General features: G+C 40.5%; 1 protein-coding gene across 1 annotated transcript in view; it reads right to left on the bottom strand.

Moving 5' to 3' along the window:
- SMYD3 (SET and MYND domain containing 3) overlaps nucleotides 1–23,268 on the bottom strand; it is an 804,855-nt gene that overhangs the window by 69,976 nt on the left and 711,611 nt on the right. The window contains exon 10 of the mRNA XM_030196460.1: nucleotides 6,624–6,711. Within this exon, the coding sequence (XP_030052320.1) occupies nucleotides 6,624–6,711 (88 nt within the window). The remainder of the gene's footprint in view (nucleotides 1–6,623; nucleotides 6,712–23,268) is intronic.

Here is a 23,268-nt window from a genome sequence, read left to right as displayed (position 1 = left end):
CTCCATGTGAGTCCTTGGCAAAGCAAGAAAATACACCCCTTGAGGCCTTGAAGAGAAATCCTTTATCCCCATCAGAGATCTCCACCTGGAGGAGAGAGTGCAGGTACTGAATGAAAGTGGAGAGAGGACCAGGGAAAATTAATAGTTATGTGTACCGTTGGGTAAATGCCACACATCTTATTGCATATCCCAATAAACAGTTCCATTGTCTTTTTCTATGAATAGATATTAACACTTTCTCTTCCTTTCTGTTTTTCATGTGCCTCTCTTCTTGTCTCTTCTTGCATGTTCTCCCTTTCTGTTCCATTTTTCCCCCTGGATTCATTTCCCCAGCAAATCCAGGTTCCTCTCTTTCTCATCCTGTCCTCTCCCCCCCCCCCCCCCCCAGCCTTCTCCCTTTCCCCTTCTTTCCTTCTTCATGGGTCCTTTCTCTCTCTCCCTTCATTCTGAGTCAATTCCCTAGTAGTTTCTGTCCTCCCTATCTCCTTTCTAAGCTCTTATATTTTTCCCTTCCTCACTGTCTCTTCCCTTCTCTCTTCATATATGATCCTAAATATTTCAGCTCTCTCACCGATCCTTTCCACTCAATCTATCCTATACTTCTGCTCTTTTATTTGTTTCCCATCCCATTCATCTCTGTTTTCTATTCCTCCATCACCACATCATCTCTCCTCCCTGTAATTCCTCATTCCTTCATATTTTATTACCCCATGCCTCCATTAACCCTCCATTTCTCTCCCTCATTTCCATCTTCCCTATCCTTTTCCCTGGCATCTGCCCTCTACCTTATCTCTTTCCACTCTTAGCAGATGCCTCTGCTTCTCCTCTATTCTCCAGCATCACCCCCCCTGCCTCTGCCCCTTCTTATAGCTACTCCTCTCCACACCTTTCACCAAAATGCACTCCTGGCTCCTTTCCCCCTTTCCCTGTAATCCCATGAAGGCTCTCCCTACAACTCTCTCCAACCCACAGAATGTTCTTCCCAGTTTCTCTGATTATTTTTGCCTCATACTCCTTAGTTCAGCCTGGGACCCTTTTAATGCTTCCCTTCCCACCAGGAAAAGCAGTGCTTAACACAGCTTCAACTTTCTGAGTGTAAGGGAAGCATTGTAGCATGAGCTCTGTAGATACTGAAGATCTTATGACTTGTATCACAAGACTGGTTCTACACACAGAAGGCTGAAGTGGTGGGAAATAAAGTTATTGCAGCTGTGAATATTTTTTTTGCTAGCTCTCACTCATTTCCTCCTGGTGCTATATAACTGCTGACCACTCACCGGAAAAGGAATTGCCCAGGACCCACAGGAAGCCATCACCCTCCATCTATGCAGTGATCCAAAGAAGTGCATGGGGAATAAAGGGAGTGGGCATGAGTCAGGAATCCTACTTTCCAATCATCCCCACTCTGGACTGCTGAAACTCTGCCTTTCCACTTCAAATACTTTTTAATTTTATTAATTTGTTACATTTGTATCCCACATTTTCCCACCTAATTGCAGGCTCAATGTGGCTTACATAGTACTGTAAAGGCGATCGCCAATTCTAGTATGAACAAATACAAAGTGATTTAGCGATACAATATAGATCATTGTAACAGACACATTAGGGAATCATATGGGGGGGGGGGGGGGGGGGAATAGGTTAAGTTATGTCCAGTACGAGCTTTGGTTTCGTTGTGTTGCAGTGTGCTGGCATTTAAGTTGGATCAGTAGGGTATGCCTTTTTGAACAGGTTACAGCGATTTCCAGAAGTTTAGGTGGTCATACGTTGTTTTCACGGCATTTGGTAGTGCGTTCCATAGTTGTGTGCTTATGTAGGAGAAGCTGGATGCATAAGTTGATTTGTATTTGAGTATTTGATTTGTATTTTTTGTTAAACTGCGGGAGGATTGTGAAAAATTACAAGAGGACCTTACGAGACTGGGAGACTGGGCATCTAAATGGCAGATGACGTTTAATGTGAGTAAGTGCAAAGTGATGCATGTGGGAAAGAGGAACCCGAATTAAATCTACATCATGCAAGGTTCCACGTTAGGAGTCACGGACCAAGAAAGGGATCTAGGTGTCGTTGTTGATGATACGTTGAAATCTTCTCAGTGTGCTGCTGTGGCTAAGAAAGCAAATAGAATGTTAGGTATTATTAGGAAAGGAATAGAAAACAAAAATGAGGACATTATAATGCCTTTGTATTGCTCCATGATGTGACCGCACCTCGAATATTGTGTTCAATTCTGGTTGCCGCATCTCAAAAAAGATATAGTGGAATTAGAAAAGGAGCAGAGAAGGGCAACGAAAATGATAAAGGGGATGGGATGACTTCCCTATGAGGAAAGACTAAAGCGACTAGGACTCTTCAGCTTGGAGAAAAGGCGGCTGAGGGGAGATATGATAGAGGTCTATAAAATAATGAGTGGAGTGGGATGGGTATACGTGAAGCGTCTATTTACACTTTCCAAAAATACTAGGACTAGGGGGCATGCGATGAAGCTACAAAGTAGTAAATTTAAAACGAATCAGAGAAAGTTTTTCTTCACTCAACGTGTAATTAAACTCTGGAATTCATTGCCGGAGAGTGTGGCAAAGGCCGTTAGCTTAGCAGAGTTTAAAAAAGGTTTGGACAGCTTACTAAAGGAAAGGTCCATAGACCATTATTAAATCGGACGGGGAAAGTCCACTATTTCTGGGATAAGCAGCATAAAATGTATTGAACTTTTTCAGGATCTTGCCAGGTATTTGTGACCTGGATTGGCCACTGTTGGAAACAGGATGCTGGGCTTGATGGACCTTTGGTCTGTCCCAGTATGGCAATACTTATGTACAGTCTAGTAAGAAGCCTCAGGAGAACACCATTTAAGGTCAAGTTTAGAAAGCAATAGGCTTAAAGATAATTTTAAGTGATTGTAAGAAGCTTTCTGCTTGCCCATAGGTAAAGGTTTGCTATGAGGCCAGCTTTCAAAGCACTTTGCACATATAAAAAGCATTTTACCCAAGCATTTTGCCCAAGACATCTGTACAAGTGTTACCAAAGTTCAAAATATGGCAACACAGTTGCTGTCAGTGATATCTTGTTATAAACACATTATCCCTCAACTGGCTGCATTACACTGGCTTACGGTTGCCTGAAGGGATAAATTCAAAATTTAAATCTTAATTGATCAGCCATTGAGTGTCTATGCCCCCCCCATACATTAACTGTGTTATTAATGTTTGCACTAATCTGTAGATTTTTATCAGTCGCACATTACCATCACTCAGAAAGTGTCACTTGGCTGAAACACATGCCTGTACCTTTTCAGGAGCAGGCCCAGAAGAATGGAATGCATCAGGAGCTGAGGAAAACTGGATGTCACAGATTTCAGAAGCTGAAAACCTGGCTGTTTAAACAGATGTTCTCAGTGTATTGAATAGCAATGAGGTTAAAAGCTGTGAAATAGGCATTTTATTGGATCAAGGGAGGTGAGTCTGTGAGAAAGGAAATTGACAGAGATCAAGATATGTTATAAGTAAATCAATCTGAAACAGTTGCATGACTGTTATTGTTTGATGTTTATATTGCTTGTGTAATTACGCATGTGCGTTTTTTTCCTCCCAGTATGGGGGAAGGTGTAGGTATTTGTAAATAAATAAAATTAATAAATCAGTTGTCTGACAACTGTCCACCCTCAGTGCAACAACGGACCTGATATTGAAAGTGAGCTATACATTTGCCAGCAAGAGGCTGGTACTTGATATCTAGAAATGGTTGGTGAGTATGCCACAAATTCTGCTAGCAGAACAACTACATGTAATTACGATAACTTACAATTAGGCCAATATTTGAAAGGACTTATACATTTACCAGCAGTCAATTTTCAAAGGCACTCTTCAGACAATGCTGGTGAAAATTGCTCCAATCACTTCAGTACTATGGGGTAATTTTTTAAGGAGCCGTCTAGTTTTAGGTGCTAAGAATGTATATAAAGTCCAGTATATTAATCATTTTCATGTGTAAATGGCCTCATACAAAAAAAAAACAACTAGGAAAAAATGTATAAAATTATTCTCTACGGGGGCAATTCTACAACTGGGTGCCTTCGTTTAGGCATCCCACGGATATAGTGGGCAGCCTATTCAATAATGGAAACTCAGCACCCAGATTCCACTATAGAATACTAGTGTAACCTGGCACCAGTGTGCCTAACATTTACACACCTAAAATTACACCAGCCATAGACCTAGTATAACTGCAGTCATGTAAATGCAGCAGGGACACAGGTAACTTACAATAGTCTTTAGCCCCGTCCATACTCCATCCATGTATATGTCCCCCTTGACTTTACGTACTATGCGTAAATGCATTAGGTGCACCATTACAGAATAGATTTTAGGTGCCCTACTTGGACTTCAGCAAAGCCTTTGATACGGTCCCCCACAGAAGACTCGTGAATAAGCTGAAAGGGGTGAACTTAGGACTGAAAGTGGTGAACTGGATAAGAAACTGGTTGACCGACAGGTGGCAGAGGGTGGTGGTAAATGGAATCCGCGCGGAGGAAAGAAAGGCGAGCAGTGGAGTCCCTCAGGGGTCGGTGATGGGGCCTATTCTGTTAAATATATTTGTGGGAGATATTGCTGAAGGGTTGGAAGGAAAGGGAGTAGAAACGATGAGAAGGGATCTCCAAACCTTAGAAGAATGGTCGAGGGTCTGGCAGTTAAAATTTAATATACTTACCGTATTTTTCGGACTATAAGACGCACCGGACCATAAGACGCACCTAGGTTTCCCTCCCAAATTTGGAGGAAATAAAGTGCATCTTATAGTCCGAAAAATAGTTACAGGCCCCCCTCCCTGTTCCAGGCACCCTCCCTCCGTTACAGGCATCTTCAGCGTGCACGTCGCTCTTCACTCAGCCAGCCTTCTCTCTCTCAGCTCTCTGGTCCCGCCCACAAGGGTGGGACCAGAGAGCTGAGAAAGAGAAGGCTGAGTGAAGAGCGACATGCACGCTGAAGTGTTGCTGCTACCGCGAGTCACACCGACGAGGTGAGGAGTTTTAAAATTCCAACGGAGGGAGAGAGGGGTGCCTGTAACGGAGGGAGATGCCTGTAACAGGGAGGGAGGCTACATTTGGACTATAAGACGCACCCCCCATTTTCCTCCCAAATGTCATGACTATATTTTCTGAAACAAATAGGTCTTAAGATGTTGGATTATTTTTCTTCCCCAACATTGTGGAGTGCCTTTAGTATACTTTTCCTCTCATATCTTTCTAAGGTCTTAGAACATATGATTAAAGGGACACCTTTATTCAATCCTATTCCATTTTGCTTTATTAAAATCCTGAAATGGGTCTTTCAAACTATTCTTGAATTTACCAAACGCAAACTTTCGGAGGGCAATTTTCCAAATTGTTAAAAGAAATGCTTTGTTTTGTTTGCTGTTAACCCCCACCTAAGTCTTGATTCTCAGATTCCTGTGCACTACCATCCAATCTCTAACATGTCCTTTATCTCCAGTGTTCTTGAGAAGGTTGTTCTGTTTCATAAAATAACTCGTTCAGTTTTTTACATCTTGGCCCCATTACTTTGGAACTCCCTTCCAACATACCTTCATACTAAAGACTCTATTCCTCAGTTCAAGTTATGTCTAAAGGCCTATTATTTTATCCCCCTCTTTGGGCATAAATGACTTCTTAGGCTGAATTCAGCAGACTGCACCTGACTCCTTTACTTTACTATTATTTTTTCACATTTGTTATTATTTTACTATATGATTGTACACTGCTCTGATGTTTCTCATTTAAGAGTAGTATAAAATCTTGTATAAATATAAACAAACATAGGTGAAGTACCTAACTATATGGAGACAGCAATGATGTTCATTCACTATGCAGTTGATTTTTGGACCTCCCCAGCTCAAAGGACCATCTCCCTGTACCCCCAGACCTCTCTCCTTTATTTGGCAATTTGACCCCCTAGGGGTACCATTTTGAAGCCAGGCCCTGGAAAGAACAGGAGTAACTGGGGATCACTCCTGCTCACCACTAGATCACCAGGAAACCTCCCAGCAAGGTCCAGAAGCCTCAGGGGGGTTAGAATGGTCCAAGAGCCCTTCATTTGTGTAGAAGAGAGCAGGGAAGGGGATTAGAGTTAGAAAGGGAATCCAGGGGTCCTTTAGTTTTGCAGGGGAAGTATCCAAGGATCCGGGGGGGGGGGGGGCTTTATTTGTGTGACAGGTGAGAGTGGAACATGATCGTCATCATCTGCTCCTGAAAAGAAGTGGACTCAACTTGGGACTCGCTATATCACTGCTACAGCCAAGAACCCATAATGTTTCTGGCTACAGCAACACATACTTTCTGGTATCAGGACCCAGTGTTCTTTATGTTTATCTTTTTGTAAAATCACTACTCCCACTGGTCATGATGAGAAATGAATGTGCACTCCTGAAGGTACTTCTGGATATTTTACAAAAACTTTGTGTTCAGCAAAGCCTTTTGTAAAGTACAGGGGAATTGTGCGCATCTTGACCTGGACCATCTCAATTCCCCCAAAACATCCTATGCATAAAGGGACTCTAAGTGTCACGCCATAGATAACAAAAACAAATGTTAATTCACTGAATCATCAAATCTTGGCTATGAAGGATACTTTGCTGGGCTTGTAGCTCCTCCATCTTTGGAATGGAATCTTTAACTTCTTTAGTAGTGATCTCGTCACCAGCAAGCATGTCAGCATCCTGCATAGACAATTAAAACAGTTAAAGACAAGGAGGAAGAAGCAGAAGAATTAATTTTAAGAAGGATTACTAAATACATGCACAGAAACACCAACAGTATCTGCCTGTTTTATTTTGATTATGTAGAGGCAATATTCAAAACAGAAATCATGCTTTCCCTTTGACAGTGCCGTGACCTGAGAAATGGGGGTTTAACTTCCAAAAGCTAGGCCAATAATTCCAAAACCTGGTCCTGGAGGCACCCCAGCCAGTCAGGTTTTCAAGATATCCACAATGAATATTCATGAGAGAGATTTGTATACCAAGAAGGAAGTGCATGTAAATCTCTCTCATACCAGTAAGTTAAGATGAATGATTGGGTATGCAGAACTTAAACATGATTACCCCTGCTAAATTAACAGCATAAAGTGAAGACCATTGGGTTTTCCATTAGCCTTTTACTGAACTTCTAAACTGTCCCATGCACCCAACATCAAACAAAGATCTGATATCACTTGCAAAACAATCATGAACCTGCAAATTCCAGTCTATGGAATTCCCAGTGCCTTAAGAACTGGTGAAAAACCTGCCAAGTTCACTCAGTCTGCTAAGTTACATGAGGAGACCACTTTTCTCATGGCACTCCAGGAACCACTACGTTAGGCTGGTGTTTCCTATAATTAAATGAGTGCTTTCTCAATTGGGTCTAGAGATCAAAAGTACTCATATTGTTTGGATTTGCATCTGGAATACATGAACAGATGTGGCCACTTATGCCAAAGACTTTTGATGTAGATGACCTTTCACTTGAATTTCATATGTTTTTAATTAAAAGGAAAGTTTAGTTGAAAAAGCAATCTGCTTTCCAGTACTTCCTGACTTCCAGTCCCATGTGTTTGAAATATGTCAATATTTTCACTATATCCACTTTGCAGCGTGCTAGACTTCCCAATGAATCAATGATGCGCAATTCATGAAAGGAATAATGAGATGCAGAAGAACGAAGCTGAAAATATGATACAAGGAGTTCCAGATGACTAGTTGAAGAACCAGGAAACAAGCAATTACCATGTTACATATGGGAAGAAACAGAGTGAGAGGTGACCTGACGCATGATTTCTCTTGGAAGTGCTCAATGAAGCCACTAGATAAGGCAGGATATTGGGATCTCTCTCATCCAATAGTTTACAAAATACAATTTTGCATCCTTCAATAATAGAAACATCCTTCATTTAATGAAAAACACATATGGACCATTACACACAAAAAAAAGAGTGAATCATATAACAGAAAATCATATAAAAGCTCACATTTTTTTGCCCCTTCTCATGGAAGTTTTCATATGATTTTGTTTTTGGTATTGTCTTTGCCCCTGATGCCGGCACTGTACATTCCAAAATATGTTGTGCATTTATTGTGACATCTAGATTCACAAAGCTGATGGAGGTTGTTTTCTGAATAAAGGCATTTTTGCCTACTGCCACTGGTTGATACAGAAATTTTACTTAACACGTTTTCTTAGTACCAGTATAGATATCCCTTTTAACTCAGTAGTTTCTTCTTGCTCCACTGGAAACCAAGCTCGGTTGTAATTGGCCTTTGCATTGGATTAAGACTTGGTTTCTCCTTGGAACAGTGAACTCTGGCTCTACAGAAACCTAGAATCTTGTCCTGGTAATCAACATATGAACTGGGTTAGACCAAGAGTGCATCTAGCCCAGTATTCTGTTTCCAACAGTAGCCAGACCAGGTCACAAGTACCTGGCAGAGTCCCAAAAAGACCACAAACAAAATAGGAGTAATGCCCTATGGCAACAAAAATATCTCACTTTAAACTAACAAATACTGAATGTATGTTCTCAATCAATACAAATCTAATAAAAACTTTTTCAAAATTTTAGTATTTCTTTTAAAAGGAAAAAGAGGCATCAGATGGCCAACAAGACAAGCTATTGGACCTCTTATAGCGCACAACTATTTCAAGTCCTGATGTATCTTGAAACACTCAGTTGGCAAGCAAGGCTTTCCTGGCCTTGAAGTGTCGTGTATTAGCTTTGGGAACATCTTTTTTCTTGCGATTCCCCTTTAAATGTCAGGTTACATTTCAAGAAACTCAATATATTTTCCACGACTCTTCACATCTGGAGAAATGTTTACAGGATCACAGTAAATGATTAGTTGTGTCAGATTGTATGGTTCTATAGGCAAGTCCGGTCTTATTGAATTGTTAAGATTGATTCTTAGGATTTCCTAATGGTTGTATTCCATGAATTTGATCCTTTTTTTCCTTGATGTGGGCTATGTTCAAGTTTATTTCATGTTTATTTAAAACTTTCTAACCTGCCTACAGGAAAAAACATCAAGGCGGCTTACAATCTAATTTAAAAAGGGAAATTATACTAAGGACATGACAAAATACAAAAGGAAGAGGGACAGAACTACAATATAGATAGGAAAGTGGGGAGGGCTCAAACAAATATTGTACTTGTACTTAGAGTCACAGTAGAACAACTTTACTAAAAATAAAACCATTAAAATAAAGAAAAAGCATCCTTGAAAAGGAAAGTTTTAAAATCTGTTTTGAAAATATCTAACGAGTGACAGTGCCTTATGCAGACTGGTAAATTCCAGAGTTCTGGAGCTTGAACCAAAAAAATGCTGTGTCTAGTATGTTCATGGTGTATTTCTCTATAAGTAGGTACACTGAGGCGATGTTTTGCTGTTTTCTCTTTCTCAAACTGGGCAGGCGGCATCTTGGCACCCTCCTTTCATCCCAACCATACAATACATATATCAACACTTGACAAGTTATCCGAGAAGAGTGGAATTTATTATGGCCGCAGCATTCTACAACTTACATATGCAAATACATTCACAATAATGAGCAAATCTATTCAAAATAATGAGCAATTACAGCAATAAGCAATTAATATATGACTATCTTCTTTCAAGAGCATTTCAGAGCAAGGGGTCTAGGCTTTTGAGTCACACAGCTCCCTCTACTTCTGTCTTACTCATGATGTAGATTTATCTGCTCCGCCTGGGGCATATATCGCAGACATTCCTAGGCGCTACCATCATAGCTTTGATCAGGGGATTGCTGTAAAAGCGTCTTCCCCTTCTCAACTGTTGACTCTCTTTCTTGAAGCCTTCAACCTCCCCATTCCATCCAAGTCTGAGGTAGACACCGCTGATCATCTGGCACTGACCCCCCTCCATACAAGAGGGGAACTACCTCTGGCCTTAGACATCGTCCATGCCTGCTAGCATAGGACAAAACCACTTCACATTTGACCTTAATGTGGTCTGAGACACACTGCTGTGTACTCTATCAGGCTAGAACCCAACACCATAGACTGAGATAGGAACACCTCGCTTGTTGCGGTCTCCCCACCAACCTTACTCTTAGCTGCGGCCATTTCTGCAACTCAAGTGTGCAGTCTAGAAAACCCAGGTAGTCATAGCTATATGTAGCTTTCATCCATATATCTATCTGAATAACACGCCTCTGCCCATAATAAGTTGAGGAAGCGTGTGCGACTACCCTCTGCCCTTGCATTTGTGCACCGCCTTTCTGTGGACTAGCCCCCAAGTTGTCATTTCCTATCTTCCCATTCCTGCTCAAGCTGCAAAACAGCTGGCGGAGAATTCCTAGATCCTGAATGAATCCATCTGCCTATGAGAACTTGCACAATCTGTGTCATCTATGCAAATTTGTGCAGGAGCACCACAAAACTCAAACCCCTCCTCCTCATTTCATGCCATACTACCCCAACGCTATATGTAACTCTTGAAATGACTACCTGACAGCAATAGACAGGTTATGCCACAACCGGCAGAGGAATGCCATCTTGTTATATAAATGCATCAAGGTCTTTGGCTAACTGCAAGAAAGCCTTAAGTGTGCCATTAGTGACCAGCTCCAGTAGTGTGAATTACTCTCATTGCAGGAGTGAAAGGGCACAGTAAGCCATATAAGGGGTGAACCTTCAGAAAGTTTGGCCTATTAATAGGAGGAACATATATTTGTATTCATTCATTTCTTGCCTAACCCTAGTCCCCTACCAAGAGTAAACTGGACCTAGGCAATAGCACAGACAACTGCAGCATAATACTTTTTGACATCGGAATGGAGCACAATGTGCCAGAACATGGAACATATAGCCAGATAAGATAGCATAGCACGAGTTCGACAGAGAATAAGGGGACAAACAAAGGAATCTATAGGTGCATTTGGAAGGTCAAGACTAGTCTTCTCTCTAGCATACCCTATTTATTATTAGTGTCACTTCATTTTCTCTAGAAACTTACCATTGTTTTATTGTAAACCACTCTGAAGCCATGTTAGTGTAACCCAATGTGCAAACATTGCTGCACTGCTGCTCTTGTCTAAATAACTTTGAAGGTATAGGGGAGCGGACAAGGGAGGGAACTGATTGCACTATTGACAGGGGTGGGGGCAATTAATTTTATTAACCATGATTACTTTTAACACGATTAATAAATAATGCTTTAATTGCGGTGTTAACCACGATTAACATGCAGCCCTAATTCAGGACAACAGTTTTTCCTTCCTTAATTTTACCTGGAGAGCAGTGCTGATTATTGCTGCTATACAGATAACTTCCCCCTCTGCTCTCATAATGCCCCAATTCTATTCAGATAGCATCAGAGTGATCTGCAATGATTTTCAGCAGGTTTTGAAAACTGATGGATGGCCACGGTCTGCAGCACTTAATATAAGAGGTGCTACTATCCGGATAAGTGCTTTTGAATATCAGGCCGAGTATGATGAATCATATGTCCATGCCAAGTGACTACTCTGTACTGTGCATGAAGACAGAAGATTCTTAAGTACCAAGAAATGAAATCAGAGACCAAGAAAATGTGGTGAAATGATACAGAAATTGCCCTGATTTTGCTTGGCACTATCACCCTTTTATGATAGAGTTTCCTAAGGGCTGATGCTCAGAACTAAACACGAGCGCTAGAAGTGATTAGCGCCAGACTAGCGCCCACATTAGTGAGTGCAGAATGCTCATAGGCTCTAGCGTGGGAGACAACTTGCGCACCAAAGAGTAGCAAAACTAGCATGCTAATGTAGTCAAATAAATGTTAATGAGGTCATTTCCTATTCCCTCCCAATGCTCAGAGAACAGCGCACAAAACAAAGCCGCTTTATTGCTGAAAACAAAATAATGCCAGCTCGGAGTAGGGTGTTTGAAGAGAGGATTTCTCATGATTCTTTCTTTAAAATTTGCTGATTTTTATATAATTTGGAAGCAGAAGAAAGTCCATTCAAACCCATAAGCACTGGTAGTGAGAGACGAATGTGTGCGAGTCACAGGAAACCCCAAAGTGAAAGCACACATTAGCACCTGTTTCCTGCATTTAAATATAAGCCTTCCAAGTTAAAAAATTAAAAATTGAAATGCTTATATTTAAAGGCACAGAAAACACCTTTGGGTTTGCCAGGCGCATGCACACAGGAGCTAACCTTACTGCAAAACTCTTCCGCGCACGCGTCAAACACGCTCCCCCTTGCTTTTGCTCTTACAGCGCATATATAGTTTGAATAGCATTTCCTATAAGCATTGGCGAGCTAGGTTTCTGTTCCAGCGGCATGGTTTCTGTGCTGTAGGCTTACCTCGGGAATTCTGAGCATCTGTCCACTAGCTAACCACACTACCCTGATAGCACCTGCTCCCTGGATGAAAAAAGAATCTCCAAGAGCATTTTGATATGTTGGCTGTGTACACTGCTCCCATATGAGCTCCACAAGGAAGCTGTTTTTGGACAATGCAAGTGTTGAATATTAGCAGATGATCGAAGAGCTTTCGATCATCTTGAAGGCATTACTGCATGAGAATGAGGTTCATTCTTATCTTTGTACGCACAAAATTAACTCATTTGGAGACATTACCCCAAATGTACTGCAAATCAGAGTGATAAAGGGATCTTACTGATTTTGGTTAACTGCAAGCTACGATGATTGTTTAGTTATTTTGCTAATGCTGCTGCTTTAAATGAAGATTTTGCACGGATGGTACAAGATGCAGCTGGAAAGATCGTTTCCAATGCTTCTGTAAACTTGTGTATTATTTTATGGAAATTCAATAACAGCAGAATGGCATAGGAGTCATGTTGCAAGGATTACATCATTAATTGCTAAAGTTATCTGATGTTTAAACTTGTTCACTCATTCTTTAGATCTTGCAAAGAAAAGTCCATCTCGGGAAGAAAGGCTTTGGAGTAAGCAATTTTAAAAATGCTTATGCTAGTCTTCTTTTGGTTAGCCATAAACCACAGAGAACAATTGGATTCTGTTCACAGGATAAGGGCTAAAAGTGCAGGTATTAATATGAAAACTTGATCACATTTTATGCTTTGCAATTAAATACTAAAACAATGGTGCCATTTATAGATCAAATTAAAGAGTTTATGAGTATTACATTTCTTTAATTCCAAAGTAGTATACTGCATCTGAAGCAGTATGTCAACACAGCATCTGATTCAATCTTGACAACTCTGCTTTGCTCCAACCTGGACACTGTCAAACAAAAGGAAGAAACCTAAGGCATTGTGCAATAATTTGTGTTCCCAACCATGTTATTTTTCTGCTTGCAATATTGCATTTCCTGTCTATTCCTCTGCCATTGTTTAATGGACATGTTTCTGAACCATCCATCAGTGTGCAGAAAATGAGATTGATGGGAATATAACAAGTTTCCCTAGTGATATACAGAGAGTCGCGCACTGCCAGGAAAAATCAGTTACTCTGCAATTCAAAAGCAGTGCGGGCCATGACAGGTATCTTGGGGGTTGGGGGATTATAGACTTGGAGGAAATCAAGTTTTGGTCATTTTTCCCCCTTGAGATGGCATAGAGAGAGTTATATTTTATCACAATGTGAAAGGAATTTTAGATAGGCTTTCTATATTTACCACCCAGTCTTACATATAGAAAGCAGGATATGCAAAATTTGCTGGTATAAAACAAGCAAGGTGGTTGTGGATTCAGTAAATTCAAAAACCTTAAATATAAACAACAAAGCTGACCCACTGATGAGGCAAACAAATATATATGAAAATAAATCACATTGTGTTTGAAGGAAGGAAAAAGCTTCAAGGAGCTCTAGACCATCCGGTCTAAGGAGCTACAAGCGATCAATGCGATCCGTTCCTCATCAATGGCTGAAAAAACCTTCCTCTATATATTTAATATTCAACTCCCAAAAATATACAAAAACATGCAAAACCACACCCCACTGACTTCGAGTGACAGGTGCTGAAATGTTTACAAGAGCATACTCCATTCAAAACGTTAGGATAGAGTACTTAGCTTCAATTCAGTCGTCTGTCCTGCAGTCACATACTCCACTCCGAGGGATTGTTTTGAGTGGAGTATGTGGAACAGATCGCATTGATCGCTTGTAGCTCCCTAGACCAGATGGTCTGGAGCTTTGTTTATATTTAAAATTTGCTGCTATATACACATATCAAAGTATGCACAGAGAGCAATCGTACTGTAGTTTTATTCATCTGTAAAGTAGGTGTTCCCATGGGTGGAGCTGGCGGTTGGATCTATACATTGCCAAAAAAGCATGTGTGTGTGGTGGCCCCCTCAGTAGCTAAGGCTGAGGATAATCCCGGATGCAGGTACATAATCAAGATGTAGTATCTATGGCCTAAAAACTCCTTCCCTTTAAACCTGGGCACACAAGACTGTAAAGGATTTCCATGCTAGTTAGTGAGATCACTATGGTAACAGAAAAGAGAAAAGCATAGAAAACGATCAAAAACAAAAAGAGTACTGGAGACCGGAGTGGCTTTATGGTAAAAAAAAAAAAAGTCACACTTCAAAAAGAAACAGAGGGTTTCCTTGGTGGAATTTCACTCTCTTCCAACTCCAGAATCTCTCATATATTTAGTAGGTGGTAGATAGGATTACGCTCTCTCTTTAGGATTAAGTTCCAAGTTACTCCCAACTATTTTGCATCCTTCTCCTTTATAATATTAGGTGACCTATTGAACCTCCGTTATTTTTCTTAGTGGGTTACTGTGCTCTTATTCCAGTGGTGGTGACAGTTAATTCTCTTTCAGATATTATGGGCTCCTGTAGTGCTCAATGCTTGCCTTTGTCAGCAAGTGAAGGATAAACCCCTTGGTGTGTGAAATATCCCCTGACACAGATAGGAAGTTGGCACTCCTCAATGTCACTGTTTGCAGCCTTCTGCCCCTTCTCTGATTGGGCTCTACAGATGTCAAGATCTGACTAAGGTTTAGGATCCAGTCATCCTATGAGCAGATCTTGTGTCTTAGGGCACTTTGTTCCTCAGGTTATTGCCAAATCAGAACACATCATACTTTCTTCAAGCTCCAGCTGATTAACAGACTGGCAAACCCTGTATAATTAATGATTCTAACTCCTCCCTTATGAGAGAGGTAATCAAGCTGAGGTATAAGGCAAGCTTTTAGAGCACCTTGATTTTCCACGGGAGTCACCGACCTGCAGTACAGCAGTCCCACAGGTTGCTGACAACTGAGGTAAACGAATAATGCTAGCTATTTTACCGTAATTTTAGGGTCATAACGAGACTTACGGTATGCACCCGATGTTCAAAAGTCATGTTATAGAATTTATATAGTGATAAGCTGCTTTACATGCATTTTCATGTTTTGTATCATTACTGAGGAACTGAGTTCGATTCCCACTTCAGGCACAGGCAGCTCCTTGTGACTCTGGGCAAGTCACTTAACCCTCCATTGCCCCAGGTACAAATAAGTACCTGTATACAATATGTAAGCCGCATTGAGCCTGCCATGAGTGGGAAAGCGTGGGGTACAAATGTAACAAAAATAAAAAAATAAAATTACTATGAAATCCACGGTGTCTTAACTATCGCTGCTTTAGTGCAACACAAGCTACATTAGTGCCCTTCAAGTTGTGTTAAAAGGCAAATGATGTGGCCCTAACACAGCTTGATAACTTCCCCTCTTAATCCTTTGAGAGGTAAGACTCTGGTGGGCCCCTGAGTAGGGTTCCCTATTTGTTGTCCTTCTCTATATTTTTTTTAGCTGGAATTTTCTCTGGATCCCCTCTTGGGGAGGAAGAACAGGGTTCCTCTCCTGTAAGTAGATGTTATACATCCCTCCCAAAACTCCTATTTGAATCCTTTTGGACCAGAGTCTCTGAGTGTACCACCTAGTACTACACGAATATTGGCATCTGATTTCTGGAGGACAGTCCATAATATTTTGTCTGCAACTGCAGTGACACAGCATTTTGGCAGCCTGCTACACATGCATAACTTGACAGGTATACACATAGTAACATAGTAAATGATGGCAGATAAAGACCTGTACGGTCCATCCAGTCTGCCCAACAAGATAAACTCATTTTACATGGTATGTGATACTTTATATGTATACCCGACCTAAATATGCATATGTGCCTGCTATAGCAGGTTACACATATAGGGCTAGATTCTATATATGGTCCCTGAAAATTCCATGTGGAAAACAAATACGCCTAGGCATATTCTCTAAAGCATGCCTATATTTTATAAAATAGGCTTAAATTTCCACAAAGTATATAGAATACGTCGAGCGCCTCTCCACGTGACCCTACGCGCACCCAATGGACATCAATTCAGAGTTACCACTTGGCTACTGCGTGGCCCGTGCAGTAATTTCCATTTTTGACGCGCACCCACTACGCGCACCAGAAAAATATATTTTATTTTCTGGCGCATGGCGAAAATCGGCCAGTAACTCTGACCTGACGCATGTAGGTGATTACTGCACAGTTAAGGAAACATACCTTACCGCTAAGTCAATGGCTGGAAGTAACATCTCAGAGCCAAAATGGGCGCGCACCAATTTGTATTTTGCCGCAAATCAATTTGCGGCAAAAATTTTAAAAAAGCATTTTTTACAGGTGCACTGAAAAATGGATCTGCGTGCACCCAAAACACATGCCTACACTAGCAGGCCATTTTTCAGCATACTTTAGTAAAAGGACCCTTTAGTCATGACCATTTATGCCATGTTATACTTGGCATAAATCCCGATGCTTAAATTGGGCGCAGAATGGGTGTATACTGTAACAACGTACATAGATTTTACAAATGCCCATGCCCCATTTTCAACAATGTGACTTAGAATTTAAGCATACCATGATACAGAATACGCTTATTGAGTTGTGAGTGTAAATCTTGATTAATGCCAATTAGTGCAGATAATTGCTTAACATCCAATTGACAGTGCTGATTAGCTAACCAATTCATTTATTGCATTGTTATAGAATACGCTTCGATTTCTGCACGGAAATTAAGGCATGATATATAGAATCCCAGGGTTAAGCAGCAATTTTAGAAGGGAAAGTATGTGTTCTTTCCCTTTCAAAACTCCTCATCTCACATGTACACTGGCCACATCCACTTATGTGGATGGCTCTAATATTACTTCTATATCTGCAGGGAATTTTTAATCTATCTGATTTTAGAAATGCTTTGTCTGACATGTAGTTAAATCTGAGTTATAGTGTTCTTTCCTCCTGGTTAAAGAATCCCATAAATGCTTCTACCTTCTTGTTACCGAAAAAAAAAATAAAACACTTGCAAGAAAAATATTCAGAGATCTAATTTTTAAATGTTGACCTCTGTACACTATTTAGATCTCTCTGGTTTGTAGCTTTCTTTCTCCTTCTCCTCCTTTGAACTGGAGATCTTATTGAAGAGAGCAAGAAAGGAAAAGGAGTTTTAAAAACTGTTTATTCACCAGATAGATGAAAGAAACCCAACAGGCTAGGGCTGTCGAGAAAAGAAAAAACACACACAATTCAATAGTAGTTAAAAAAAATAAAAATAAATGGGGGAGAATAATTTTCAGAGCCATTTTCATAAGTAAAACACTACATTATTCATGAACCTGGGCTTTTACAAATTTGCCTGTCCAATTTGTGGGTAAAGAATATGTGTATATTTTCTCCACAGTGGGTAGAGGCATTCCCGAGGGGAGAGATAAGTACATACTTTTGAAAATTCTAGCATATCTGTATAATTTTTCAGCGAAAAACTACAGTATGCATACAAAACAGCAGGTTTACATCTATGCATATAGGTTTCCTTGTTAAACATTACCACCTAAGAGGACAAAAACATGGAAAAGTTTTCCTGGGGAAAAGCAGATCTATTAATATTTCCACATGGGCACAATTACTTTCAATTAATAATCCAAAATTGCTCATGTGGGGTCCCTGTGGCCCCCTACTACATATATATTTGAATCTATGCTCTAAATCAAAGATGATCTCACTCTAGTTCCAAGTATCCGTTCGCTAATGGGCTTTTATGGTATGTGGTAATGAGGAAGTATGAGGATATACAAACTTGCATGGGCTAATGATGTGGAGTATTCTTGTCATGTAGTAAGCTAACACTCTTTCACAATCATGTTTGCAAGGCTTGTTCACATTTCTGACCATGAGGCCTTACCAAAATGTGAGAAGCGCAATGGATTGATGGATGTGGAAACTACTACTACTACTTATCATTTCTATAGCGCTACTAAATATACGCAGCGCTGTACACTTGAACATGAAGAAACAGTCCCTGCTCAACAGAGCTTACAATCTAATTAGGACAAACAAGAGATAAGGGAAACTCTTCTATAGAAACAAAGTGAACTTGAAGGATTATCCTGTTATAGAAGAATTGTAGATATTGTAAATCCAAAATGAGCACTTGGAGCTCTTCAGGCCAAAGTTTGTGACACCAAGAAAACAATTTTTCAAGTCTGCTGTTTTAGCCCTGCTGACTCCATGGGCTCAAAGGGTAGTTTCATAAGCTGAGTTACAGCCATACTGAGGTTCAATAGAACAGTTTCTTGACTGGTGCTGTTGTGCACCATAATCTCTTAAAGCTGGAATAATTAAACGGAGTGTACCTTCAGACCTCAGCGCTCAATTTGGGTGATAAATTTCCAACACCGTACTCAAATAATGATCAGATCAAAACATTCAACTACCGTTTTCTTATTTCAGTTTCCATCTCTTAAATTCTTGAGATCTAAGAGAATGAATGTTTCTCTGTTTTCCTATCAAGCAGCAAAGAGCTGGAATGCTCTTCCTCTTGATGTTAGACCAGAAACTTGTTATATACATTTTAGGAAGAAATTGAAAACAATTTTAGTTAAGAAATTTCTTAAAATGTAAGACAATGTGTTTTATTTTACTTCTGTTGTACTCAATTGCATAATCTGGCTAGCTTTCTTTTTGATGTCGTCCATGCAGAACTGTTTAGCTTGTAGCATAATATAAGACTGATATTGGAGCTCATTTTCAAAACAGAAAAAACTTCAAAAAGCGTCACAAAGCGACAGATGGACATTTTGTTTGCCAGAACTTCAAAATCATTATTTTTGAAACAATTTTTAAGATGGTTTTCTACGCAGTTCATATACAATGCATCCAAAACACAAGGGGGTGTGTGCTGGGGGCGGGATTTGGTATCCCCAGAATCTTGACATTTTTCTGCCACAATGGAACACAACAAAAATGTTTGGGGCTAAAAGTTTGATAGTTTGCTTTAGTCCTGTTTCAATCACGACTTTGTCACAAAAAGGTGCCCTAGATGACCAAATGACCACTGGAGAGACTAAAGTATGAGCCCCCCTTACTCCCCACTCCCCCAGTGGTCACTGGCCCCTCCCACTCCTCAAAGATGTGAAAGAAACTACATTATCAGCCTCTATGACAGTTTCAGATGTTATGGCCAGTCCTATTAGAGCAGCAAGCAGGTCCCTGGAGTATGCTAGTGGTAGATGCTGTGGACTGTAGAGTAGGGGACCCAAGCCCATAATCCACTCTACTGTTACACTTGTGGTGGAAAGTGGGAGCCCTCTATAACCCACCAAAAACCTACTGTACTCACATATAGGTGACATCTGCAGTCTAAGGGCTATTGTAGTGGTGTACAGTTGGGTACAGTAGGTTTTTGGTGGGTTTGGGAGGGCTCTCCATACAAGGGGGTAACAGTGAGATGTGTACCTTGGACCTTTTATGTGAAGTCCACTGCAGTGCCTCCTAGGGTGCCCCACTGCTCTGCTGGGATGTCTGTGTGGCCAGTCTACTAAGAATGCTGGCCCTCTATACATCCCAATAGCATGTTTTTGTGCATTTTTCCCTTCAAAGGTTTTTTTTTTTCCCCCGATACTGGTGCTAAAAGATAGACACACTGAGCACAAAAACATCTAGCAAATGGACATTTTTGAAAGAAAATGGATTTTTTTTGGTTTAAAAATGTTCATAGTAACATAGTAGATGACGGCAGAAAAAGACCTGCATGGTCCATCCAGTCTGCCCAACAAGATAACTCATATTTGCTGCTTTTTGTGTATACCCTACTTTGATTTGTACCTGTGCTCTTCAGGGCACAGACCGTATAAGTCTGCCCAGCACTATCCCCGCCTCCCAACCACCTGCCCCTCCTCCCAACCACCGGCTCTGGCACAGACCGTACAAGTCTGTCCAGCACTATCCCCACCTCCCAACCACCAGTCCCGCTGCCCACCACCGGCTCTGGCACAGACCGTACAAGTCTGTCCAGCACTATCCCTCCTCCCAACCACCAGCCCCGCCTCCCGATCTTGACTAAGCTCCTGAGGATCCATTCCTTCGGCACAGGATTCCTTTATGCTTATCCCACGCATGTTTGAATTCTGTTACCGTTTTCATTTCCACCACCTCCCGCGGGAGGGCATTCCAAGCATCCACTACTCTCTCCGTGAAAAAATACTTCCTGACATTTTTCTTGAGTCCCCTTCAATCTCATTTCATGTCCTCTCTACCACCTTCCCATCTCCGGAAAAGGTTTGTTTGCGGATTAATACCTTTCAAATATTTGAACGTCTGTATCATATCACCCCTGTTTCTCCTTTCCTCCAGAGTATACATGTTTAGTTCATGTTCATGGATTTTTTGGATCTTTTCCGCAAAGCGTCCAAAATTGGATTTAGACATCATATCAAAAATGCCCCTCATTGTATTCTATTGCATTGTATATACCTTTGCCATTCTTATTCAGGATTCTTTGGTACATAAGAATATAAGAGTAGCCATACTGGGGTCAGGCCAATGGTCCATCTAGCCCAGTATCCTGTTTTGCAAACAGTGGCTAAGCCAGGTCACTTCCCATCCTATATTTAATGCATCTACAGTTAACACCACTTGGGGGATAATTCTATTATCATGCGCCTAAATTCCTTTATAGAATTCTAGAATTACCGGGTGGATATGCAAGGGAGTGAACAAAGGGGAAAAAGCATGGGCAGGAATGTTCTAGAGGGCATTCTATAAAAAGTTGCTTTCTTATAGAATACTAACATAAGCAGGTATCTATGTGCATCTGCGGTTAGGCACGAGCTGGTGTGAATGTTCACACCTAAATGCTGAAGATGTGTGTGTAACATAGCATTCTATAAGTTATGCACACAAGTGTGAGTCCTAGCCAGACTCCACCCATATATTTGCACACCTGTCATATATGCATTATGCCAGAAGTGTATATTTTTTCAGAACAGTGTAAGCTGGGTTTTTGGCATTTATGGGCACATTTGCATATGTGTATATGCAGGTATTCTAATCATTTATGTGCATATTGAATGTGTATACGTTGGTGCTCATGTTTTAGAATCACCCCCAATATATTATTTTTAAAACATTCTGATGTTAGCGTTCAAGATATTTATTAACAAGATTTCTCTAGTGATTTCTGCTTCTCAACACTTGCATCAACTTGTTCACTCACTTCTATCATCGACTGATAATTTATTGGATGTTCCATCTTATAAGGTAGTTCATCTGGAAGAGTATAGATCCTATATTTTTTTATGTTGTTGGTCCACTGTTGTCTTCTAATATTAGAGCTCTAAGGGGCCCTTTTACTAAGGTGCGTCGAAAAATGGCCTGCAATGGTGTAGGCGCATGTTTTGGACGTGTGCAAGTCCATTTTTCAGCGTGCCAGGAAAAAATGCCTTTTTTGGGTGGCCAAAAATGAACGTGCGGCAAAATTAAAACTTACCGGTAAAGTCTCACGCGTTAACCGGGCAGTAATCAGCACGCATAAACTGCCAATTACCGCCGGGTAAGCACCACATGTTAGAAAATAGATATTTTCTACCGAGTATTTTGGATGTACATCAAAAATGGAATTACCGCCCAGGGCATGAGGTAGCTCGGCGGCAGTTCCAATTTGATGCATGTTGGACACACGAGTCAAATTGGGCCCCTAAGAAATTTAAAGAGTTTTAGGGTGGCGTTTAAGACTACCTTGTTTTTAAGAGGCCTATCATTTATCTTGATTTCCATTCTAAGACACATTATGGTAAGAATTTTAGAATTTTTGTTTTTAGGATATACAACTATTTTAAAACTTTTATTATATATTGTCCTAACTTAGGGCCCTGTTTACTAAACTGCGTTAAGGGTGCGCTAGCATTTTTAGTGCATGCCAAATGCTAGAGACACCCATAGGAATATATGGGTGTCCCTAGTGTTTAGCACACCCTAAAAACGCTAGTGCGCCTTAGTAAACAGGGCACATATTTTGTTGTTTTGTATGAATGTTGAATTGACTTTTTTATTGTGCATGTTGATTTCTTTTCTGCCTAGAATAATGTAGATAGTGTGGAATAAAAGTGTTTATAAATAAATATCCTTATTCATGCTAAATTTCGTTGGCTAGGCACCTATAGAACCAAGTATAACGTTCATGTTCTGCACTATAATGATGGTAACTCTCTAGGCTTTCCTAGTCATATTTACTGCCCTTTAATATTCTCCAGCTTAGTCATTAACTACTGCAAATGGTCCTGTTCGTCACTTCCTTCACTAAAAATCATGATCTGTGATTGTAATAAAGCAGAAGAGCTAAGCAAAAATCAGACTCTATCCAGCAGCACCTGAGAATACAAAGGTATTATTTATTTCAAATGTAGTTTTCTCATCTGATGAGCAGGTTGCTATGGTGATTATAGCATCTAATTTTTTTTCCTTTCATTTCAGAGTCAGACTTCTGTGTTTAACTAATGCATTACAGGTTATTGAATCAGGCTTGGAAGCTCAGAGAAAGACAGCCACCTGAGAAATGAGATTTCTCAATGATGGCAAATAACTACAAGCTTGAAAGGCAGGTCAAAACATGTACAGGCTAAGTTAAAGAAGGAAAGGAGCACCAAAATTTCAAATAGGACAGCCTGTGCATACAGAGACCACACACCACCAAAAGCAGATGATAACCTATGATTTATTAGTAAAAGCGCTAAAGGAAGCAGACCATGATTTGGTAATTTCAACCAAGAGAAAGATACTGGGTGCAAAGCACAATTTGTCAAATTTAAAGATGTCAACACCCTTGAGGGACAACACAGTATAGGAACTCACCATAGAAGGTACATTCTCTAAAATCTCTGCTATGGAAATAATTGGACCAGTTTGAGATATAGAGGCCTGTAGATGGGAAAATTTGAGCTAAAGTATTAGGCTAATTGATCAACTGGTGGCATAAACCTGACTGAA

The sequence above is a fragment of the Microcaecilia unicolor genome, chromosome 3, assembly GCF_901765095.1.
Source record: "Microcaecilia unicolor chromosome 3, aMicUni1.1, whole genome shotgun sequence".
NCBI classification, from domain to species: domain Eukaryota; kingdom Metazoa; phylum Chordata; class Amphibia; order Gymnophiona; family Siphonopidae; genus Microcaecilia; species Microcaecilia unicolor.
The sequence above is the reverse complement of the archived record's forward strand: the minus strand, read 5'-3'. Positions and strand labels throughout refer to the sequence as shown.